Below are 17,081 nucleotides of genomic sequence, written 5' to 3'. Positions count from 1 at the left end.
CTGGACCAGGGACAGAAAGCCTGAGTGTGCCACAGACACACCAAGTGACCTTGGGACAGACCACTTCTCCTTTCTGGAACTCCACTTCCTCATCTCTAAAATGAGGAGTGGCCTAGATAACCATTCAGGTCACCTCCAGCCTCACCATTCTGACCTACATCACTGGGGGGGTTAGGGCACATGCCTTTGGGTAGGCAGCACAGGACTGGCAATATTCCCCACGTTCCTGTCCATACTAGTCACAGAATATGGGATATTTAGAAAGAGTGGTAGAGTGTGGATATTTAGCTAATTTGTATACAGTGATACGCTCAACTCTAGGTCACGAGAACTCAAAAGAGATTTATCTAGCTATTTCGCCTGATCTAAAAAGTGCGACTCTTAGTGGTCCACACAGGAGTGGCTTGCTTACCAGGATGCCAAGGTAGCCAGACACACTGATCTCGAATTTTTACAAGAAATTTTTGTCACGGGGGGTGGGGGGGCGAGCGTTCAGATTCCCACTGCACCTGCGGATTGAGTGGATGCTAACTGGAAGCTGTACTCAGCTTCTAGTGTTGAGCTGCCCGGAGCTCAATGGAATCATCTATTTTATGGTAAAGAACCTGATCACATTTCAAAGATACAGGTGTTTTTACAGGAACACAAAAGAAATACAAAACATCACTTGATAACTTTATTCATTTTACACTTTCGGAAGAGAGCCACAGCTCTGGAGGAGTAGGAATTATGCTTTTAAGTTTTTGTGGCAGCTCTTACAGACCAAATCTGAGGATGTGTCTGAATTATCCGGCCAAAATTGTAGCTTGTTTTCAAGAGAAGCAGATTGAGATGGAAGTAAACTATGCTAGACAGCAAGACTCAGTCTCAAATTTCGAAGACATATGTGTGGATTCCAGAGCTATCCTGAAATTTTTGCTCTGTAAAAATCGTTTTGGGTCTACGTAGTTCTGTGAATGAACTTTTTCTTCATGCAATTGCTAAATTAAAGCTAAGAACCATCTTCAGTGGTGTAAATTTGAATTAAAGTAAGGTTGGCATTTTGTGAAGTATTACTCTATGCGCTTTTGAAGGAATGAAGTTGATAAAATATATTTTTGTTACTTCTGGATTGTATTTTAAAAGTCCTGTTTTAAAATAGGGACAATAATGTAATTCGCTGTTGTTAGTAACAAACTTCATGCACGAATTTCAGATTTTACTATGATGCTTATTTTTAATAGTATCTTCTATTGAACATTTAATGTGTTTCCTGATGATATGAATTACATAGGCTTATTTTTAGGTTAGGAAATACAGAAAAATGTAACAAAATAAATATCAACCCCAATGAACTTTACTAAGGTACATTATTTAACAAATATGTCTTGAGCCCTTAATGTTTCAGCCACTAGACTAAGTGATGGAGTATGAAGGTGAAGAACACATACAATCCCTGCCCTCCCTTACTGGAAGACTTCTTGGAAAAAGAAGCATATTCACTGAGACCAGAAGAATGAGTAGGCGTTAGTCAAATACATGCCAGACTGGGGAGAAGGGAAAGACGGTACCAGGCAGAGGAAACAAGTACAAAGCAGAAAAAGTAAAAGGCAGCTAGGTGTGGTAGAGAAACCGAAAGTAACTCGGGGCGGGAGAACAGAAATAGAGGACTAGGACTCAAGACACCATCGAAGTACACAGGACTCAGATGCTGAAGGTTCTAGAAAGCCTCACTATAGTTTGGGCCGGGGGGGGGGGGGGGGGGGGGGAGGGGAGCGGTGTGTGCCCCGAGGCCACAGAATGCCTTTTAGCGTTTAAAGCAGGGTGGTGGTTTGATTAGGTCTCCGTGGGGAATGGCTTAGAGGAAAACAAGAGTGCACGCAATGGAACCAGTTAGTGTAGACATCCGGGCTCCACGTCGTTAATAGACTAGACAGGGAGCGGAGAAGGACCGGGAGGAGGGGCAGAGGGGGCTGAATTCGAGAGCTCCGGCGTGTGTTTAAGGACGTAGAATTCAACTTGGAGGAGGGTCGCACGTGATGCACGAGACAGAAATCAGGGATGACTACCGGGTTTCTGACTTGGAGTGGGTGGATAACATGGTTGCTTACCGAGCCAGGGAACAGGAGAGGTGGGGGGCGGGGGGAGAGAAGACGGCTCAGGAATGCCGATATTTAAGAAATCGGAGTAAGAGAACGAAGGATAGAGGTAGGACCCTAATTTGGGCCGGGCGGGGCTTACAGCCGCGCGCACCCAGCCTCACGCGCCGCCACCGCCGCCTCCTCCTACTCCCCCTCCCTGTGCTCGCGGGCAGCTTAACACAGTAACCCACGCGACGAAGGAGATGCCACTCGGGACGCAGCTGGAGCCCCGCGCAGGCCCAGTGGGTGCCGAGCGCGGAGCCTGCGCAGTTGGGGGAAGTCGGGGCCTCGGGATCCTCGCCCGCACCTCGCCTGGAACCCAGCGGCTGCAGCAAAGCTGCCATCCCCGAAGCCCGCCGCTCCTTGCTCCCGCCCCTTCCGTATTTTGGTCGCGCACGGGTTCCGTCAGTCGTAGCGGCCATTGGCTGCTAGAGGTATCCGAGAGCGATGATTGGCTCTCGGTGGCCGTCGCTCAAGCGCCCTTCCGGAGATGGTCGGGGGTGGGAAGAGCTGGAGAGACCCGGGAGCGGAGGGACGGTAAATTGGCTTCCGGCTTGACTGGGCGGCTTTGGGGACGCTCTGAGTAGGCTGCTCAAGCCAGGCTCTTCCCTAGTCACCTTGGCTAGGCTTCGTCTTGTAGCTCGGCCACGCCGGTCGGCCTGGCGCCTGCAGCGCCCCTGGCCCTTAGTCCCTAACCCCAACTCGAACCTCCCTGCTTTCTCGTGTGGGGCTTGGCTGCTGCTGAGACGTGGTCACCGCCATGCCTTAATGCGGGAAGCACTACGAGAAACCTGCGGGGCTGCCAGGAGGGTCTCCTTTCTTCTCTTCGAACTCTCCCGGTGTTTCAGGGGCCCGATCCCGGCCGCTCAGGACAAGTCTTCCCCGCTTCGCCTGTGCACTGGGATTTCTTTCTGTCCTGACCTCCCTCATCGGGTGCTTTGTTTTGGCAGTTGTCTTCACACGTCAGAGTCATCTCTTCGGCCAGATTGTGAGTCCTTAGGAGGTTCAGGACATCAGTCCTTTCTTTTCTTGACTATCGTTCAGGGTTAATTTGATGCCTTGCGTTAAAATATATACTCAAGTATTTGCTGGTTGTTTCTTACTGTGACCCCTGATGAAAAGAAGTGTTGGGAATCCGTCGGGTTGTCCTTTTGTTGACCTTTTTGTAGAATTCTGCTTAGATCATCTCACCGTCAGAAGCAAGGATACAAATAGCTGACGCTTGTTGAGTTCTAGGGGTGTGTTATGCTAAGCATTTTAATCTACATTATCTAGTTTAGTCCATAAATCAATCCAGTGAGACAAGTTTAATGATTCCTCTGCTATATGGGAAACTGAGGCTTAAGTAACTTGCCTAGGGCCCCACAGCTAGTAAATGTTGGAGCTTTCTAACCAGTTTTGTTGACTCTAACATCAGCTGTGATAGTAGTATCCTGTTTTACATTTAGAGAAACAGGTTCAGAGAAGCTAGGTGATTTATCCAAAATAAAATAATAAGTCATAGATTCACGTAAACATTAAAAGAGCTTGTATTAGGATGTACTGGCCCTGAAGTTAGAACTGAACAGGGCACAGGCCAGGCTTTCTAGGAGCTCACAGTTTATTGGAGGAAACTGACAAAATAGCTACTTAATGAAACATGTTTGGGGTATTGTGTATACAGATATGAGGTCTGTGGAGAGGAAGGAATCAGACAAGGAGTGATAAGATGGCAGATGTAGAAAGAAAATGGAACCAAATTCCCTGGCTTTGAATTCTGTCTCCATCACTTCCTAGCTTGTGGCTTTGGGTAAATTATTTAACCTATCAGGGCCCATTTCCTCATTTGTGAAGTGGGATAATAGTGGTACTTCCCTCAATAGGTAGGTGGTTGTATTAGTGAGTTTTTATATACATAAGATTCTTAGAACAGTGCTTTGTCTACAGTAGGTACTTAATGTTACATTATTCTAGGCAGAGTAAAATCATTGAGATGGGGAACTTGAGCCCAGGTTTTCTGACAACTTGTCCATTGCCCTTGCCAGTATACAAGTTGCCTCACTTTGCTCACAGAAAGAGGAGTGGTGACCAGATTGTCACTGTCCCACTGTTCCCCAGGCTAGAAACAAGTAGGACACAGGCAAAGAAAGTAAAGGAAGCTGGGGGACGACAAAAGAGGAATTCAGGGGGGCGCCTCGGTGGCTCAGTCAGTTAAGTGTTTGACTTTGGCTCAGGTCATGATCTCACGGGTTTGTGAGTTTGAGCCCCACGTCGGGCTCTGTGCTGACAGCTCAGAGCCTGGAGCCTGCTTCTGATTCTGTGTCTCCCTCTCTCTCTGCCCCTTTCCCACTCGCTCGCTCTCTCAAAAAAAAAAAAAAAAAAAAAAGCGGGATTCGGGGAGCTTTGCCTAAGGTTCAGGTCGTTCTCGATATCTAGATAACCCATCTCCTGGGTCTTGCCCACCAGTCAACAACAGGTGGGTGTGATGCGGTTTCTGCCCAGAAGCAGCTAAGATTGTCCCATTGGGTAAATGAGAATAGAACATATCAAATGACCATGAGTGACCATGGGCAGCATACAAATAGGTCGAGATTTTCTGGCATTATCTATGCCAGACATAGAACCAAGAGGCAAGCATAACCTGAGGGTGGGTAGTTTTGGAAAGCTTCCTGGAATGTGATCAGATGCTGACATTTATTGAGTGTCTGGGGAGTACAGAGCTCTGTGCTAATGTTGGGAATAGGCAATGAAGGGGTGATGGTCCCTGCCCTGAGAAGCTCCTAGTCTGGGGGAGACAGACCTTCCATTCCACTGTAGCAACACCATAATGAAGGTGTGCACAGTGCTGTGGGGACAGCAGGTAGATATTCCAGCTGCACCTGGATGAATTGGGAAAGAACTCATCAAGGAGGGGACATTGGGCTTGAAGGGTAGGGAGAAGTTTCTCAGGCAGAGAGCTTGAGGAGAACGTGATGTGTTTAAGATAAAGTTCATTGAATCAGAGAGGAAGAGGAACGAATGAATGGGAGAGGAAGCCAGAGCAGCAGCATGGTGTAGAGGAGGAGGGTGTGATCTTTGGGTTAGAGTCTGGGCGCTCTCACTTTGAAATGAACTTTGGAAGAGAAGTTTCCACAGGGCTGACTCATGGTAGGCCCTCAAGAAGGGTTAGTTTCTTTACCCAGTTCCTGGAGAAGTAAGTTGAGGCCAGTTGAAGAGCTTTGCATGCGGTACTAGGTGGACTTGAATCCCGTAGGCAGAGAGTTAGAGGAGGTTTGGGATGTTGTGTCTGCCTTAGGAAGGTGTTCCCTACTTTTCCTACCCCAATGTTATAAAAACAGTGAACGTTTTATCCTGATAAGGTTCACTGTTAGTCTCGAGCAGCCCAGCAGCCCCATGGACATCCCAGAGTGTCCGAGGTGACTGGCTTCTCGGAGGAGGGGCAAAAGCCTTAGATTAAAAAGGGGTTTCTCTGATAAGCAGTTAGGTATAAGAGGTTCTTGAACTTGTAGTCATGAAGGATTTCACGTGTTTTGTTTTTTCTGTGTTTTTTTTTTCTTTTTCTTCTCCATGTGTAGTAAGTAAAGGCCTTTCCCAGAGTTCCCAGCTCTGTCAGGTAGACCAGTGCCTTGCTCCCTTCTAGGGCAGCGACAATCAGTTAACATCCGCCCAGAGGTGACACACCAGGCAGAGTCAAGGCCTCTTAGTGTCCTCTCTTGTCCCTGGACTTTTGCTTTCACTGTTGTCCTCTGTCATTCTGTTTCCTTTTAATGAGGGAAACTATTCTTTTATTGTTCCACAAACTGTGCTTCTGGAACTGCCTGCATCAGAACTGGGGTGCCGAGGTAAAAGGGCAGATTTCTAAGCTTAACCCCAGCCTACCTGAATCCGAATCTCTGGCAGGGTGTCTAGAGAACCCTGCAATTGAATTCATATTAAAGGTGGAGAACCTGCAGGTTCTTATTCAGCTTTCTTCAACAGGCATTTGTTATAGGCCTAAGCATGACTAGCACTGTAAATACCCAAGGTACGATATCAGCTAGACAGATAAGGCCTCTTTTGTTCAAATGGAATCTGTACTTGACCCTTGAACAATGTGGAGGTTGGGGTGCCAACCCTTACGCAATCAAAAATCCATGTATAACTTTTGACTCCCCCAAAGCTTAACTACTAATAGCTCTACTGTCGGTTAAGCATCTGACTCTTGGTTTTGGCTCAGGTCATGATCTCACGGGTCGTGAGTTTGAGCCCCGCATCGAGCTCTGTGCTGACAGTGCAGAGCCTGTCTCTCTTAATAATTAAATTATTCTCTCTCTTAATAAATTCTCTCTCTCTTAATAAATAAACTTAAAAAAATATTGTCTTATGTAAAAACAACAACACTGCAGATGTTACATGTGTTACTAACACTAGATGTCAAAAATGAAAAGATGACAGTCTGTAGGTGTGTGTGTAAGTTTTGATAAATTTTAACTTAATAAAAAATTTTTTTAAGTAATCTCTACACCCAGTGTGGGGCTCAAACTCATGACCCCAAGATCAAGAATTATATGCTCCACTGACTGAGCCAGGCTGGTGCCCTGATAAATTTTAACTTTTTTAATAGATTTGTATATATTTTATGGTATTAAATAATGAAAGACTGGTGTCTACATATATTTTATGTGTTTGTGACCTACCTTTTTCTTATTTTTTTTAGAGACAGTGTGAGCAGGGGAGGGGCAGAGAGAGAGGGAGATAGATAATATGAAGCAGGCTCCAGGCTCTGAGCTGTCAGCACAGAGCCTGATGTGGGGCTTAAACTCAAGAACCGCGAGATCATGATCTGAGCCAAAGTCAGACCCTTTACTGACTGAGCCACCCAGACACCCCTAATTTTTAAAAATATTTCTAGGCTACACAGTTCATTTGCAAAGTTTTTCAAATTGTTGCAAATATCCCAAAATTTTCCAATGTATTTGAAAAGTATTTTAAAAGTCTGCATATAAATGGACCCGCACAGTTCAAATCTCTGTTCAAGGATTAAATAGACATTTTAGTTCAGAGAATGTCAGGGGAGTGGTGAGTAACCACTGGATAGATTAGGCAAAGGCTGATAGTATGGCAGTTTGAAAGTCTGGTGGGAATTTAGGACATGATGCAGTGAAAAATAAAGAGCTTCTGGGCTCATCTGTAAGCCGTGTGGAAAGAATATGGACTTTGGAGTCAGCCTGACGTGACCCTACCACACGAGTAGTGTGTGACCTTGAACAAACCAGTTAACCTCTCTGAGCCAGAGGTTCCTATTTGTAAATGAAGTCAAAAATAGTACTTACCTCATAGGGTGGTGTTGGTAATTCAGTGACATAATATAATATGCTTAGTATGATGCTTGACATATAGTTAAGTGTGAAATTAACAACAAAAGGTTTTGCTATCCCCGTTTTGAAGATGAGGATGTTCAGGAACAGAAGGGTTAAGTTACTTGGCCAAGGTCACACAGCTAGTAGGTGGCGGACACAGGAGTCTAGATTTGAAGTCTCTTCCTTGTCCAGAGCCATCTCTTTGAACCTGTGCGTTGTTCTGCATCCCATTGGAATAATTAATTCCTTCTTGGCCAGTTGCTCTGAAGCTTCAAGAGAAATGGGCCTTTAAAGTTCTTAGCTCAGTGCCTGGCACACGCTCAATAATGTTAGTGTGTTTTTCCCTTCCCAAGAACGCCAGACAGCTTCCAGGGGTTTGAGGAACTGCTACTCCATCCTTATTGAAAAAGCACAGGGTTTCTCACAGGTCACGGGAGAAGGTGCCTGCTGCCGCCTCTAGGCAGCCTGTCAGCCCAGCCGTTCACCCCCTGGTGGCGTTTGGGTGGAATCCTTGCAGCTGTGGGTTTCTTTCCACTCTAGGGTGAAGGCCATGCCGCCCCCTGGGAAAGTTCCCCGAAAGGAGAATCTGGGGCTACAGTGTGAGTGGGGGTCCTGCTCCTTTGTGTGCTCAGCCATGGAGGAGTTCTGCGAGCATGTCACTCAGCACCTCCGGCAGCACCTGCACGGCTCCGGGGAGGAGGAGGATGAGGAGGAGGACCCACTTGGTAAGGGGGCAGGACAGGAGGGGGAAGGAGCTCAAGGAAGGTAGAACGTCTGACTTTCCTTTCCTAATTGTGCTTGTTTTGCTTATAAAAGCGTTGTAGATGGGAATGCAAACTGGCGCAGCCGCTCTGGAAAACGGTGTGGAGGTTCCTCAAAAAATTAAAATAGATCTACCCTGTGACCCAGCAATAGCACTGCTAGGAATTTACCCAAGGGATACAGGAGTACTGATGCATAGGGGCACTTGTACCCCAATGTTTATAGCAGCACTCTCAACAATAGCCAAATTATGGAAAGAGCCTAAATGTCCATCAAGTGATGAATGGATAAAGAAATTGTGGTTTATATACACAATGGAGTACTACTTGGCAATGAGAAAGAATGAAATATGGCCATTTGCAGCAACGTGGATGGAACTGGAGAGTGTTCTGCTAAGTGAAATAGTCATACAGAGAAAGAGAGATACCATATGTTTTCACTCTTAATTGGATCCTGAGAAACTTAACAGAAGACCATGGGGGAGGGGAAGGGGAAAAAAAGGGAGGGAGGCAAACCATAAGAGACTCTTAAAAACTGAGAATAAACTGAGGGTTGATGGGGGGTGGGAGGGAGGGGAAAGTGGGTGATGGACATTGAGGAGGGCACCTGTTGGGATGAGCACTGGGTGTTTTATGGAAACCAATCTGACAATAAATTTCATATTAAAAAAAAAAGCATTGTAGACTCATCATAGAAAATTCATTCAACAAGGAAATGTGGGACGAATCTGAATCCGCCAGCCTGCCATCAAAAGGCAATTAGTGACATTACTTCAGTGAATGTTCTTTTGACGTCTCTCTGCATGCAATAATAAATTAGATAAAGATGATTTTCTTTTTTAAAAAGGATCATATTATTATTATACAAGCTGTCGACAACCTGCTTTTGTGCTTCTCTGGTAATGCTTCTCAATTTTTTTTTTTTCCACTGCAACTACCAGATAGGCATGGATTTTACTTCCCAACCCCAGATAAAAAGTTTAAAAAATACTTGAAACAATACTTGCTTTTATTAAATGTTCTCTCAAGTATTCTTATTCTTTTTCATTAAAAAAAAAAAAAAAAAAATGGGGGGGAGTGCCTGGCCGGCCCAGTGGGTAGAGCGTGTGACTCTTGATCTCAGGGTCATGAGTTCAAGCCCCACGTTGGGCCTGGAGCCTACTTAAAAAAATAAAAATTGGTTTGAGCCTCCCTAAGTTGATGTATTCAGTCACTAACAGGTCACAAAACCATTTTAAAAATTCTGTTCTACACAAAGTACAGAGGCAGCTCTCCTTCCCCAACCTCAGATTCTGTTTTAAGTCTAGTGACTATGAAGCATAAGTGATAGTTTCAGAAGTCAAACAGTACGTACACAAAAGAGAAATTAGGGGGTTATTATGTATTTCAAAGTAGCTCCTTTTAAAAACAAGTAAGCCCCTGTAAAGCATTGAAAATGTGCTTCGAGAGAGATGCACGAGAGCCAGGCATTGGACTGCCGCAGCTGATGGCTTTCCCGGAGAGGGTGGATCTCAGGCAGAATTTGGAGGAAAGAAGGACCTGTGGTCCGACGGGAAGGAGTGAGGGGTGTCCCAGCTTGGGAGCCGGCAGCGCACGCCAGCCACACTGTGAGTTTGTGGCTCTGGACCTTGCACACACCCTTCCCTCTGCCTCGACCACACTTCTCCATCTAGCTCACAGATGCTCGCCCTTCGGATCTCAACGCAGCGACACTTCCGAGTCCTCCATGCCTACATCACATGGGCTCTGTTTAATTATGTTTCAGTAACCCGCACCCCCTGCCCCCTTCATAGAACTCGGAGCTGGCTGCAGTTTTAGATTTATACGTGGGATTACTTAACTAACCTTTCCTCTCCCTGACTGAAAGCTATCGTGAGGGCAAGGACCGGGACTCTTTACTCATCAACCCCCCCCCCCACCCCCCCAGTGCCTGGTGCACGATTGGTAGTTGTTAAATGCTGGTATTTGCCGAATGAACTGTGGTAATTCGGTCAGAGTGCAGCCTGCTCGCTCGCCGCTAAGTGTCACAGGTAGAAGGAGAGCTGAGCTTTGGAAGGTATCAGACTTTTCCCCCTAAACCCCTTTCCGCAGAAGAAGAATTCTCCTGCTTGTGGCAGGAGTGTGGCTTTTGCTCTATGGACAGTTCTGCTGACCTCATCCGCCACGTCTACTTCCACTGCTACCACACCAAGCTGAAGCAGTGGGGGCTGCAGGCTCTGCAGAGCCAGGCCGACCTCAGCCCCTGCATCCTGGACTTCCAGAGCCGCAACATCATCCCTGACATCCCTGACCACTTCCTGTGTCTGTGGGAGCACTGTGAGGTCAGCGGGCAGTGCTGGGCGTAGGGGTGGAAGGAAGTTGGGGATCTTTGCTCAAGATGCCTTGACCCTCTCAGGGATGCCCTGCGTCTGCCAAGGTTCCTGCTACTATGTCATTTCATTTCCGGGTGGCCCCCATGCTCAAACTTTCTCAGGCCCACCAAGTTAGTTTGAGAGAGCGCCAAGAAACCCCCTTTGGGCACGTCGGTGTAAAAGTCCCTCTAGCCACCCTCGGTCCTAACCCCAAGTTGCCCCTGGCACAGAGTTCCTTCGACAACCCCGAGTGGTTCTATCGGCACGTGGAAGCACACAGCCTGTGCTGTGAATACCAAGCGGTCGGCAAAGACAACCAGGTGGTGCTGTGTGGCTGGAAAGGTAGGGCCACTCCTTAACGTCTTGTCCTTAAAGAATCCCTGGGGGTGGTAAGGGGTTGGGTTGGGGCGGCGGGGTATGGGACCAGTCCCCCAGGGTAAGGTCGGCTGCTGGCCGGAGACTTGATGTCAGAACTGCCTCTGGGCGTTTGAGCCTGACTGGGCTTTCCTTCCCAGGCTGTACCTGCACCTTCAAGGACTGCCGTAAGCTTCGAGAGCACCTCCGCAGCCACACCCAGGAGAAGGTGGTGGCCTGCCCCACCTGCGGGGGCATGTTTGCCAACAACACCAAGTTCTTAGATCACATCCGTCGCCAGACCGCGTTGGATCGTAAGCAATCAGAGAAGAAGGGGAGTGGGTGCAGGCCGTCCTTGCGGTGGGGGTAAGGGGCATGTTCCCGGGAGAGGGGGCCACCGAAGGCATCTGCAGCCTGGCTACATCTGCCTCTAGGACTCAGTCACCTGCCACAGTGTGACAGGAGAGTCATTAGGTGCTCTTACTGTTCAGTGCTTACTGTGTGCCGCATCTCTTCCCAGTGAATCCTCGCAACCCCATGAGGTATGCTGCTCCTCCCCCTTTCTGCAGGTGAAGAAACCGAGGGCCAGGTTAACTCACTTACCTGAGGTGGCACAGCTAGTTAGGGGTCAAGCAGGGATTCTCATTCAGGTCCTCGACTGCAAGCGCCATGCTCTTTCCATGGTCTGTGTCCATCCCTGGTTCCTGAGCTCCCCCTTTCTTGGGTGGTTCTCCTCTCCCGGGCTTGCTCTCCTGTCTGTGCCTCTCCGCCATCCTCCGCAGCCCAGGCTCTCTTCTGCCTGCCCCACTGTAGAGCAACGCTTCCAGTGCTCTCACTGTTCCAAGAGATTTGCCACGGAGCGGCTGTTGCGGGACCATATGCGTAACCATGGTGAGCGGCCGGCACCCCCAACCTCCTTGCCCACCCTCCAGGTATCCGCTAGGCCCCCGATCACAGCCTCCTCTCTGCTCCTCTCAGTGAATCACTATAAGTGTCCTCTGTGTGATATGACCTGCCCGCTGCCATCGTCCCTCCGAAACCACATGCGCTTTCGCCACAGCGAGGACCGGCCTTTTAAGTGTGACTGTTGTGAATACAGGTAAGGGGAACCAGGGGCCAGAAATGGGAGAACCCGAGGTCCAGGGTCCCCCGTGCCCTCCCACCGCTCCTGACCTCTCCTGGCAGCTGCAAGAATCTGATTGACCTGCGGAAGCACCTGGACACCCATAGCAAGGAGCCAGCCTACAGGTGTGACTTCGAGAGCTGCGGCTTCAGCGCGCGATCCCTCTGCTCTATCAAGTCCCACTACCGAAAAGTGCACGAGGTGAGTTGGGCGGTCGGTGGGAGAGGGCAAGTGCAGGTGTGGGGGAGCCCAGGATGCAGAGCTGGCCTCACTCTCCCTCCCCTCCCCATCAGGGAGACTCAGAGCCGAGATACAAATGTCACGTGTGTGACAAATGCTTCACGAGGGGCAACAACCTCACCGTGCACCTTCGAGAGAAGCACCAGTTCAAGTGGCCCTCAGGACACCCCCGTTTTCGGTATGTCTCTGAACCCTGCCCCGTAGGTTCGCAGACCTTCCCCCCCCCCCCCCCCCCCCCCCGATAACCTTTTCAACAAGTTAACCTTGAATTTGAGGATAATTGGATGTCCACCATCTCCGTTGAGGTTCGGGGAACCCTGAGAATCAGTGGTGGAGCAAAGATGAGTTTTGTGACCTTTGAATGGAAGGCACAGTGCCAAAGCCCTACAGCCAGAACCGGAGCCTAAGGGCCCTCATCCGTAGCCCCAAGGCCATCTCCTGAATCCTGTGACACTCCCACCCTCCAACACAGATCATTTCTTTTTCCCCCCTCTGCACCCCCTCCCTCCCTCCCTCCCTCTCAAGTTTCTACATCAAATTTTCCATTTCGAGTAATGCTCCCTCCCTCTTGTCATTTCTTCTGCATATTCCAGTAAAGACCCCTCTTGGTCTCCAACTCCTGTCACTTAACATCCCAGGGCTTCTCCCATCCCTCGTGTTTGTCCCGTAGCTTGCCGGTCTCTGGACATTTCTGCGTCCCCCCCGCGCGTGTTTGCTGCCCCCCATGCTCCCGCTTCCCCAGGTACAAGGAGCATGAAGATGGCTACATGCGGCTGCAGCTGGTTCGCTATGAGAGTGTGGAGCTGACACAGCAGCTGCTGCGGCAGCCGCAGGACGGATTGGACCCGGGAGCATCGCTGAGTGAGAGCAGCCTGCAGGGCATCATTCTCGAAGCAGTGCCAGGGGAGCCGGGACCCCAGGAAGAGGCCGAAGAGGAAGAGGAGGGTGGGAGCGGTGACGGCACGGCCCTCTCAGCCTCTCAGGACACTCCCAGCCCCGTCATCCATGTGGTGAACCAGACCAACGCCCAGGGCGAGCAAGAGGTTGTCTACTATGTGCTGTCCGAGGCCCCGGGAGAGCCCCCCCCAGCCCCCGAGCCCCCCTCAGGGAGCGTCATGGGAAAGCTTCAGGGAATAGCTGAGGAGCCACAAGTCCAGATGGTGTGAGGGCTGCAGAGCCTGACCATTCCTACCCCAGACCCTGGCGTGTGAGCCAGGCTGGTGGCAGTGCCCCTAGTGGGCAGCCCCTGCCAACGGATGCCTTTAAGGGTGGTGCCGAGAGCTGTGTGGTGCACTCTGGACCCGGCTTGCGTCATTCAGCGGATCCAAAGGACTTCCTTTTCTGCCAGACGGCGCTTTGTGGGGACCTGAGAAGTTTGGGTTCCTTGAAGGGGATGCGCTGGTTGTGTGTGTCCTCGTAGAGGGGCTGGTATCAGGCTTACCCATAACCCCCTAGTCACTCTGAAACAGTGAGTAAAAGCCCCCGTCAACTCGCACCCATTCCCGTCCTTAGGTCCAGGGGTGACACATAACCGGTTCCTGCGAGGGCCTTTTCCTTACAACCAGCCAAGGCAGCATGAACCAGGCAGCCATCTCCCTCTAAAGGGCTCCTGCGATCGCAAGGACTTTCATGGTTACCCTCAGGGATGGGATTGGAGGCACTGAGTGTGTGTGTAACGGTTGTTTTGGTAATAAAAGAAACACGGGCTCTTACTCATGTCTTCCTTATGCTTGGTGGCTCTCAACCAGATAGGAGATGCAGCTGCCCAGAAGAGGAGTTGACTCATTAGGCTTGTTCTCCTTTTAGTGACTGGGGTTTGTTTTTGTTTGTATCTTTACTCTTGCTCCCCCCCCTCCCCCCTTGGTGAAACTTCTCCATTTCTTCTCAGAGCACCTGCTGTCTCCATGGAGGTCTCAGGCGTAGGCTGTGAGCGGGCAGTAGGAACACTCCCTCTAGAATGCACGATCGGCTGGGAGACAGGAAGGTAGGGCACCTGGCCACGGCCATGCCGTCTGAGTCCTGGTTAGAATCCAGTGTCTCTGGGGCAGGGTCTCTACCTGTGGGGCTGAGGAGGAAGCTGGGACGGGTGGTGGATTTGGAGGCCCTAGGGAATGGCAGGTGCTGTAGGTTTAAAGACCAGGTTAGAAAATTGTGTCTGAATGTACAGTTTCCTGGGGAAAGGGTCTGTTTTTCACTAGATTCTCAAAGAGGTTGAAACCCTCCAAAAAGAACCATTTCGCTTGGCCTGTCTAGCCACTTCTGGGCACCCTGTGTCCATTCTTGGGGTCGCTGCCACTCTTGAGGTCAAGGGAATACTCTCAGGGGTATTCGTGGGCAGAAAGCTGCCCACAAAAGATTTCTGCACCTTTTTGAGAGGACCGAACTTAACTCTTACCGCAAAAACAGCATGTGCCTGTTGCAGGAAGAATTTAGGAAAAGAACAAGCTTTTCGTTAATTCCAGCCGCCGTTTACTGAGTTCCTTCTATAGTCCGGGCGCTGTGGCAGGTGGTAAAGATACAGTAAATGATGAGTAAAACCCAGAGATGAGTGACACTCTCTGCCCTGAAGAGACTTGGAGTACAGAGACAAGACCAAAGTAAGTGGAGGGTTGGAAGCCTACCAGAGTTCACTGAGGAGGCTCAGAGGAGGAGGAGACCGCATTACGTGGGCGAGGGATCAGGAAAGGCTTCATCAAGGAAGTGATTAGAGCTACAAGGTACAAAGAGGTGGACACATTGTTCCAGGTAGAGGAAACCAGGTCTCTACACCTGAAGGAGGACTCCGTGGCCTGCAGCACAGGGCAGTACGCCACGGGGAGAGACGAGACCAGGAAGGAAGGCCGGGCCACCCAAAAGGATCCACGTGAGGTTTTAGGACGGTGATTCTGCCAGTGATGAGGAATACAGATTGGAACAGTGAGAAGTTAGGGGGCTGCTGGGAAGAATTCAGGCAAGAAACAGTGAGGGCTTTAAGGTTATGCCCGTGTGGATGTTCACGTTGCCTCTACGAGAGCACCTTCGAGGAAATGGCAGTGTGGAGAAGAGAGGAAATGTGAATGAAAAATGTGCTCAAGCAAGGCCATCTCATTCCCAGGCTCACTCCTCTAGGGTCTTGTTCTGATTTTGCCACCCACGCCCTGTCCTTCCCCTAAACAAGTATCCACTAACCCCAGCAGGCCTTCAGTTCGTTGAAGACAAGCGAGGCTTCTTTGGGCCTAAGTACCCTCAGTTTCTTCTATATCTTCTCACGTCACTTAATTTGGGGCCCCTTCCACCCCACCTCCTCTGGGCCTGTGTTTTTGGTGGTTACACATTGTGAAGCCACTGCCCTCTAGAACCCCTGTCTTTACATACTTTGTGCTGCCCAAACCATGCTCCTTCCAAGGTATGCACTTGTTACCTTGGTCTTAACAGCAGGCCCCCCTGTTTATCCTTATTAAATTTTGTCTTGTGAGATTGGCACCTGTCCCCAAGAGGTAGATTAAAAGGTTGAATAAAACAGGGCCAAAGACAAACCCCAAAGGCAAGTCCTTAGAGACCTTTCTCCTAACCATGACCAGATGAAGACTTTAAAGACTCCAAACCTTGAAAACACACGGTGGTGCCCCACTTTCCATATACGATTCAAATACAGTGGATCCTTGAACAATGCGGGGGGTGGGGGCGCCGACTCCCCCCACGTAATTGAAAATCCATGTGTAACTTTTGACTCCCCTAAAACTTAACTGGCGATAGCCTGCCGTTAGCCAGAAGCCTCATCAATAACGTAAGAAGTTGATTAACACGTTTTGTATATGTATTATATGCTGTGTATTCTTACAATAAAATAAGCTAACAAAAAAAATTTTTTTTTAACGTTTTTATTTATTTTCGAGACAGAGAGAGACAGAGCATGAGCAGGGGAGGGGCAGAGCGAGAGGGAGACACAGAATCCGAAGCGGGCTCCAGGCTCCGAGCTGTCAGCACGGAGCCCGACGCGGGCTCGAACCCACGGACCATGAGATCATGACCTGAGCCGAAGTCAGATGCTCAACCGACTGAGCCACCCAGGCACCCCCTTGCTGGTGCTCTAAGCAGTGGCTCAGGCTGCCGCCTCCAGCATCCCTGATGCCGTCCTTTCCTCAGTTGAGCAGTGTCTTGAGGATCAAGCCAATCCCTTATGTAAAGTACCTCCCTTACCAGTCTTGACAGTTACACCCACACCAGATCTCATGCTCTGTACCATGGGGACAGCGGAAGAGGTTCTGGCTTGCTACTGCGTGAATCCAGTTCTTCGGGGGAAGGGGATTCTGGGCTCAGCATGCATAGGTTAGAAAGCACCGGAGCTAGCATGAGGGGTTATTGAATCGAAGCAACTAGAGCCCTATGGAAGGATATCAGAGGCTGGGGCTGGGTCAGCGCAGGACTTTGGAGGTAGGGCGATGACACTGCTAATTTGATTACCTTAGGGTTTCATCCAGAGTCAGCCCATACGTCAGACATCATGGTGTCTGAAGATTAAGGAGACAACCTACCTTACTGTCCCTTAAAGAGTGGGGGTACAAAGAGAAGGCAGGCGGCCCAGGAGTGTGGAAGCGAATGCTTCTTTTCTCTTACTTGGGGCAAGTCCACAGTCTTCAGAGAAGAGCACAGGAGAGCTGACTAAGGTATAGAAGAGAAATGTTTCCCCAAGATGAGGGGAGGGAGGAATGGTCATGGGGAATCAGGTCATTTCCGTAAGGTTACGACCTATCGAATATAGGTATAGTGAATGGTAGATGAATGGAGGAATTTTGCTCAAGGGCAGGAATCCCATGACGCACTTCGGGAATAAG

The 17,081-nt window shown here is 49.4% G+C and overlaps 1 protein-coding gene across 8 annotated transcripts; it reads left to right on the top strand.

Moving 5' to 3' along the window:
- The first annotated feature begins 1,677 nt into the window (after window positions 1-1,677).
- HINFP (histone H4 transcription factor) lies at window positions 1,678-16,107 on the top strand. Of its 8 annotated transcripts, none has more exons than XM_086678906.1 (12): window positions 2,576-2,657; window positions 3,071-3,108; window positions 7,979-8,163; window positions 10,291-10,520; window positions 10,781-10,892; window positions 11,066-11,218; window positions 11,718-11,795; window positions 11,883-12,003; window positions 12,090-12,228; window positions 12,321-12,445; window positions 12,938-13,310; window positions 14,156-16,107. In XM_086678906.1, exons 3-12 carry the CDS (start codon window positions 7,989-7,991, stop codon window positions 14,195-14,197), a joined length of 1,548 nt encoding a protein of 515 aa, XP_086535032.1. In that variant the 5' UTR covers window positions 2,576-2,657; window positions 3,071-3,108; window positions 7,979-7,988; the 3' UTR covers window positions 14,198-16,107. The 8 variants fall into 8 exon arrangements, with proteins under 8 accessions (XP_086535035.1, XP_086535031.1, XP_086535032.1 ...); XM_086678907.1 differs by lacking the exon at window positions 14,156-16,107 and adding an exon at window positions 13,780-13,979; XM_086678904.1 differs by lacking the exon at window positions 14,156-16,107 and having other exon boundaries at window positions 12,938-13,979.
- Window positions 16,108-17,081: the final 974 nt, after the last annotated feature.

This window comes from Puma concolor, chromosome D1 (genome assembly GCF_028749965.1).
Source record: "Puma concolor isolate L17-30 chromosome D1, mPumCon1.1.hap2, whole genome shotgun sequence".
Lineage (NCBI taxonomy): Eukaryota > Metazoa > Chordata > Mammalia > Carnivora > Felidae > Puma > Puma concolor.
Note: the sequence above shows the minus strand (reverse complement) of the source record. Positions and strands in the feature narration are given on the sequence as shown.

What these genes read in the sequence shown, in the direction of transcription:
- HINFP (XM_086678905.1), top strand. Translation starts at nt 2,611, where the DNA reads ATGGTCGGGGGTGGGAAGAGCTGGAGAGACCCGGGAGCGGAGGGACG. An exon ending in GTCTGTGGGAGCACTGTGAG is followed by an intron (nt 10,521 to 10,780) that starts GTCAGCGGGCAG and finishes CCCCTGGCACAG; the next exon opens with AGTTCCTTCGACAACCCCGA. An exon ending in TCGCCAGACCGCGTTGGATC is followed by an intron (nt 11,219 to 11,717) that starts GTAAGCAATCAG and finishes GCCCCACTGTAG; the next exon opens with AGCAACGCTTCCAGTGCTCT.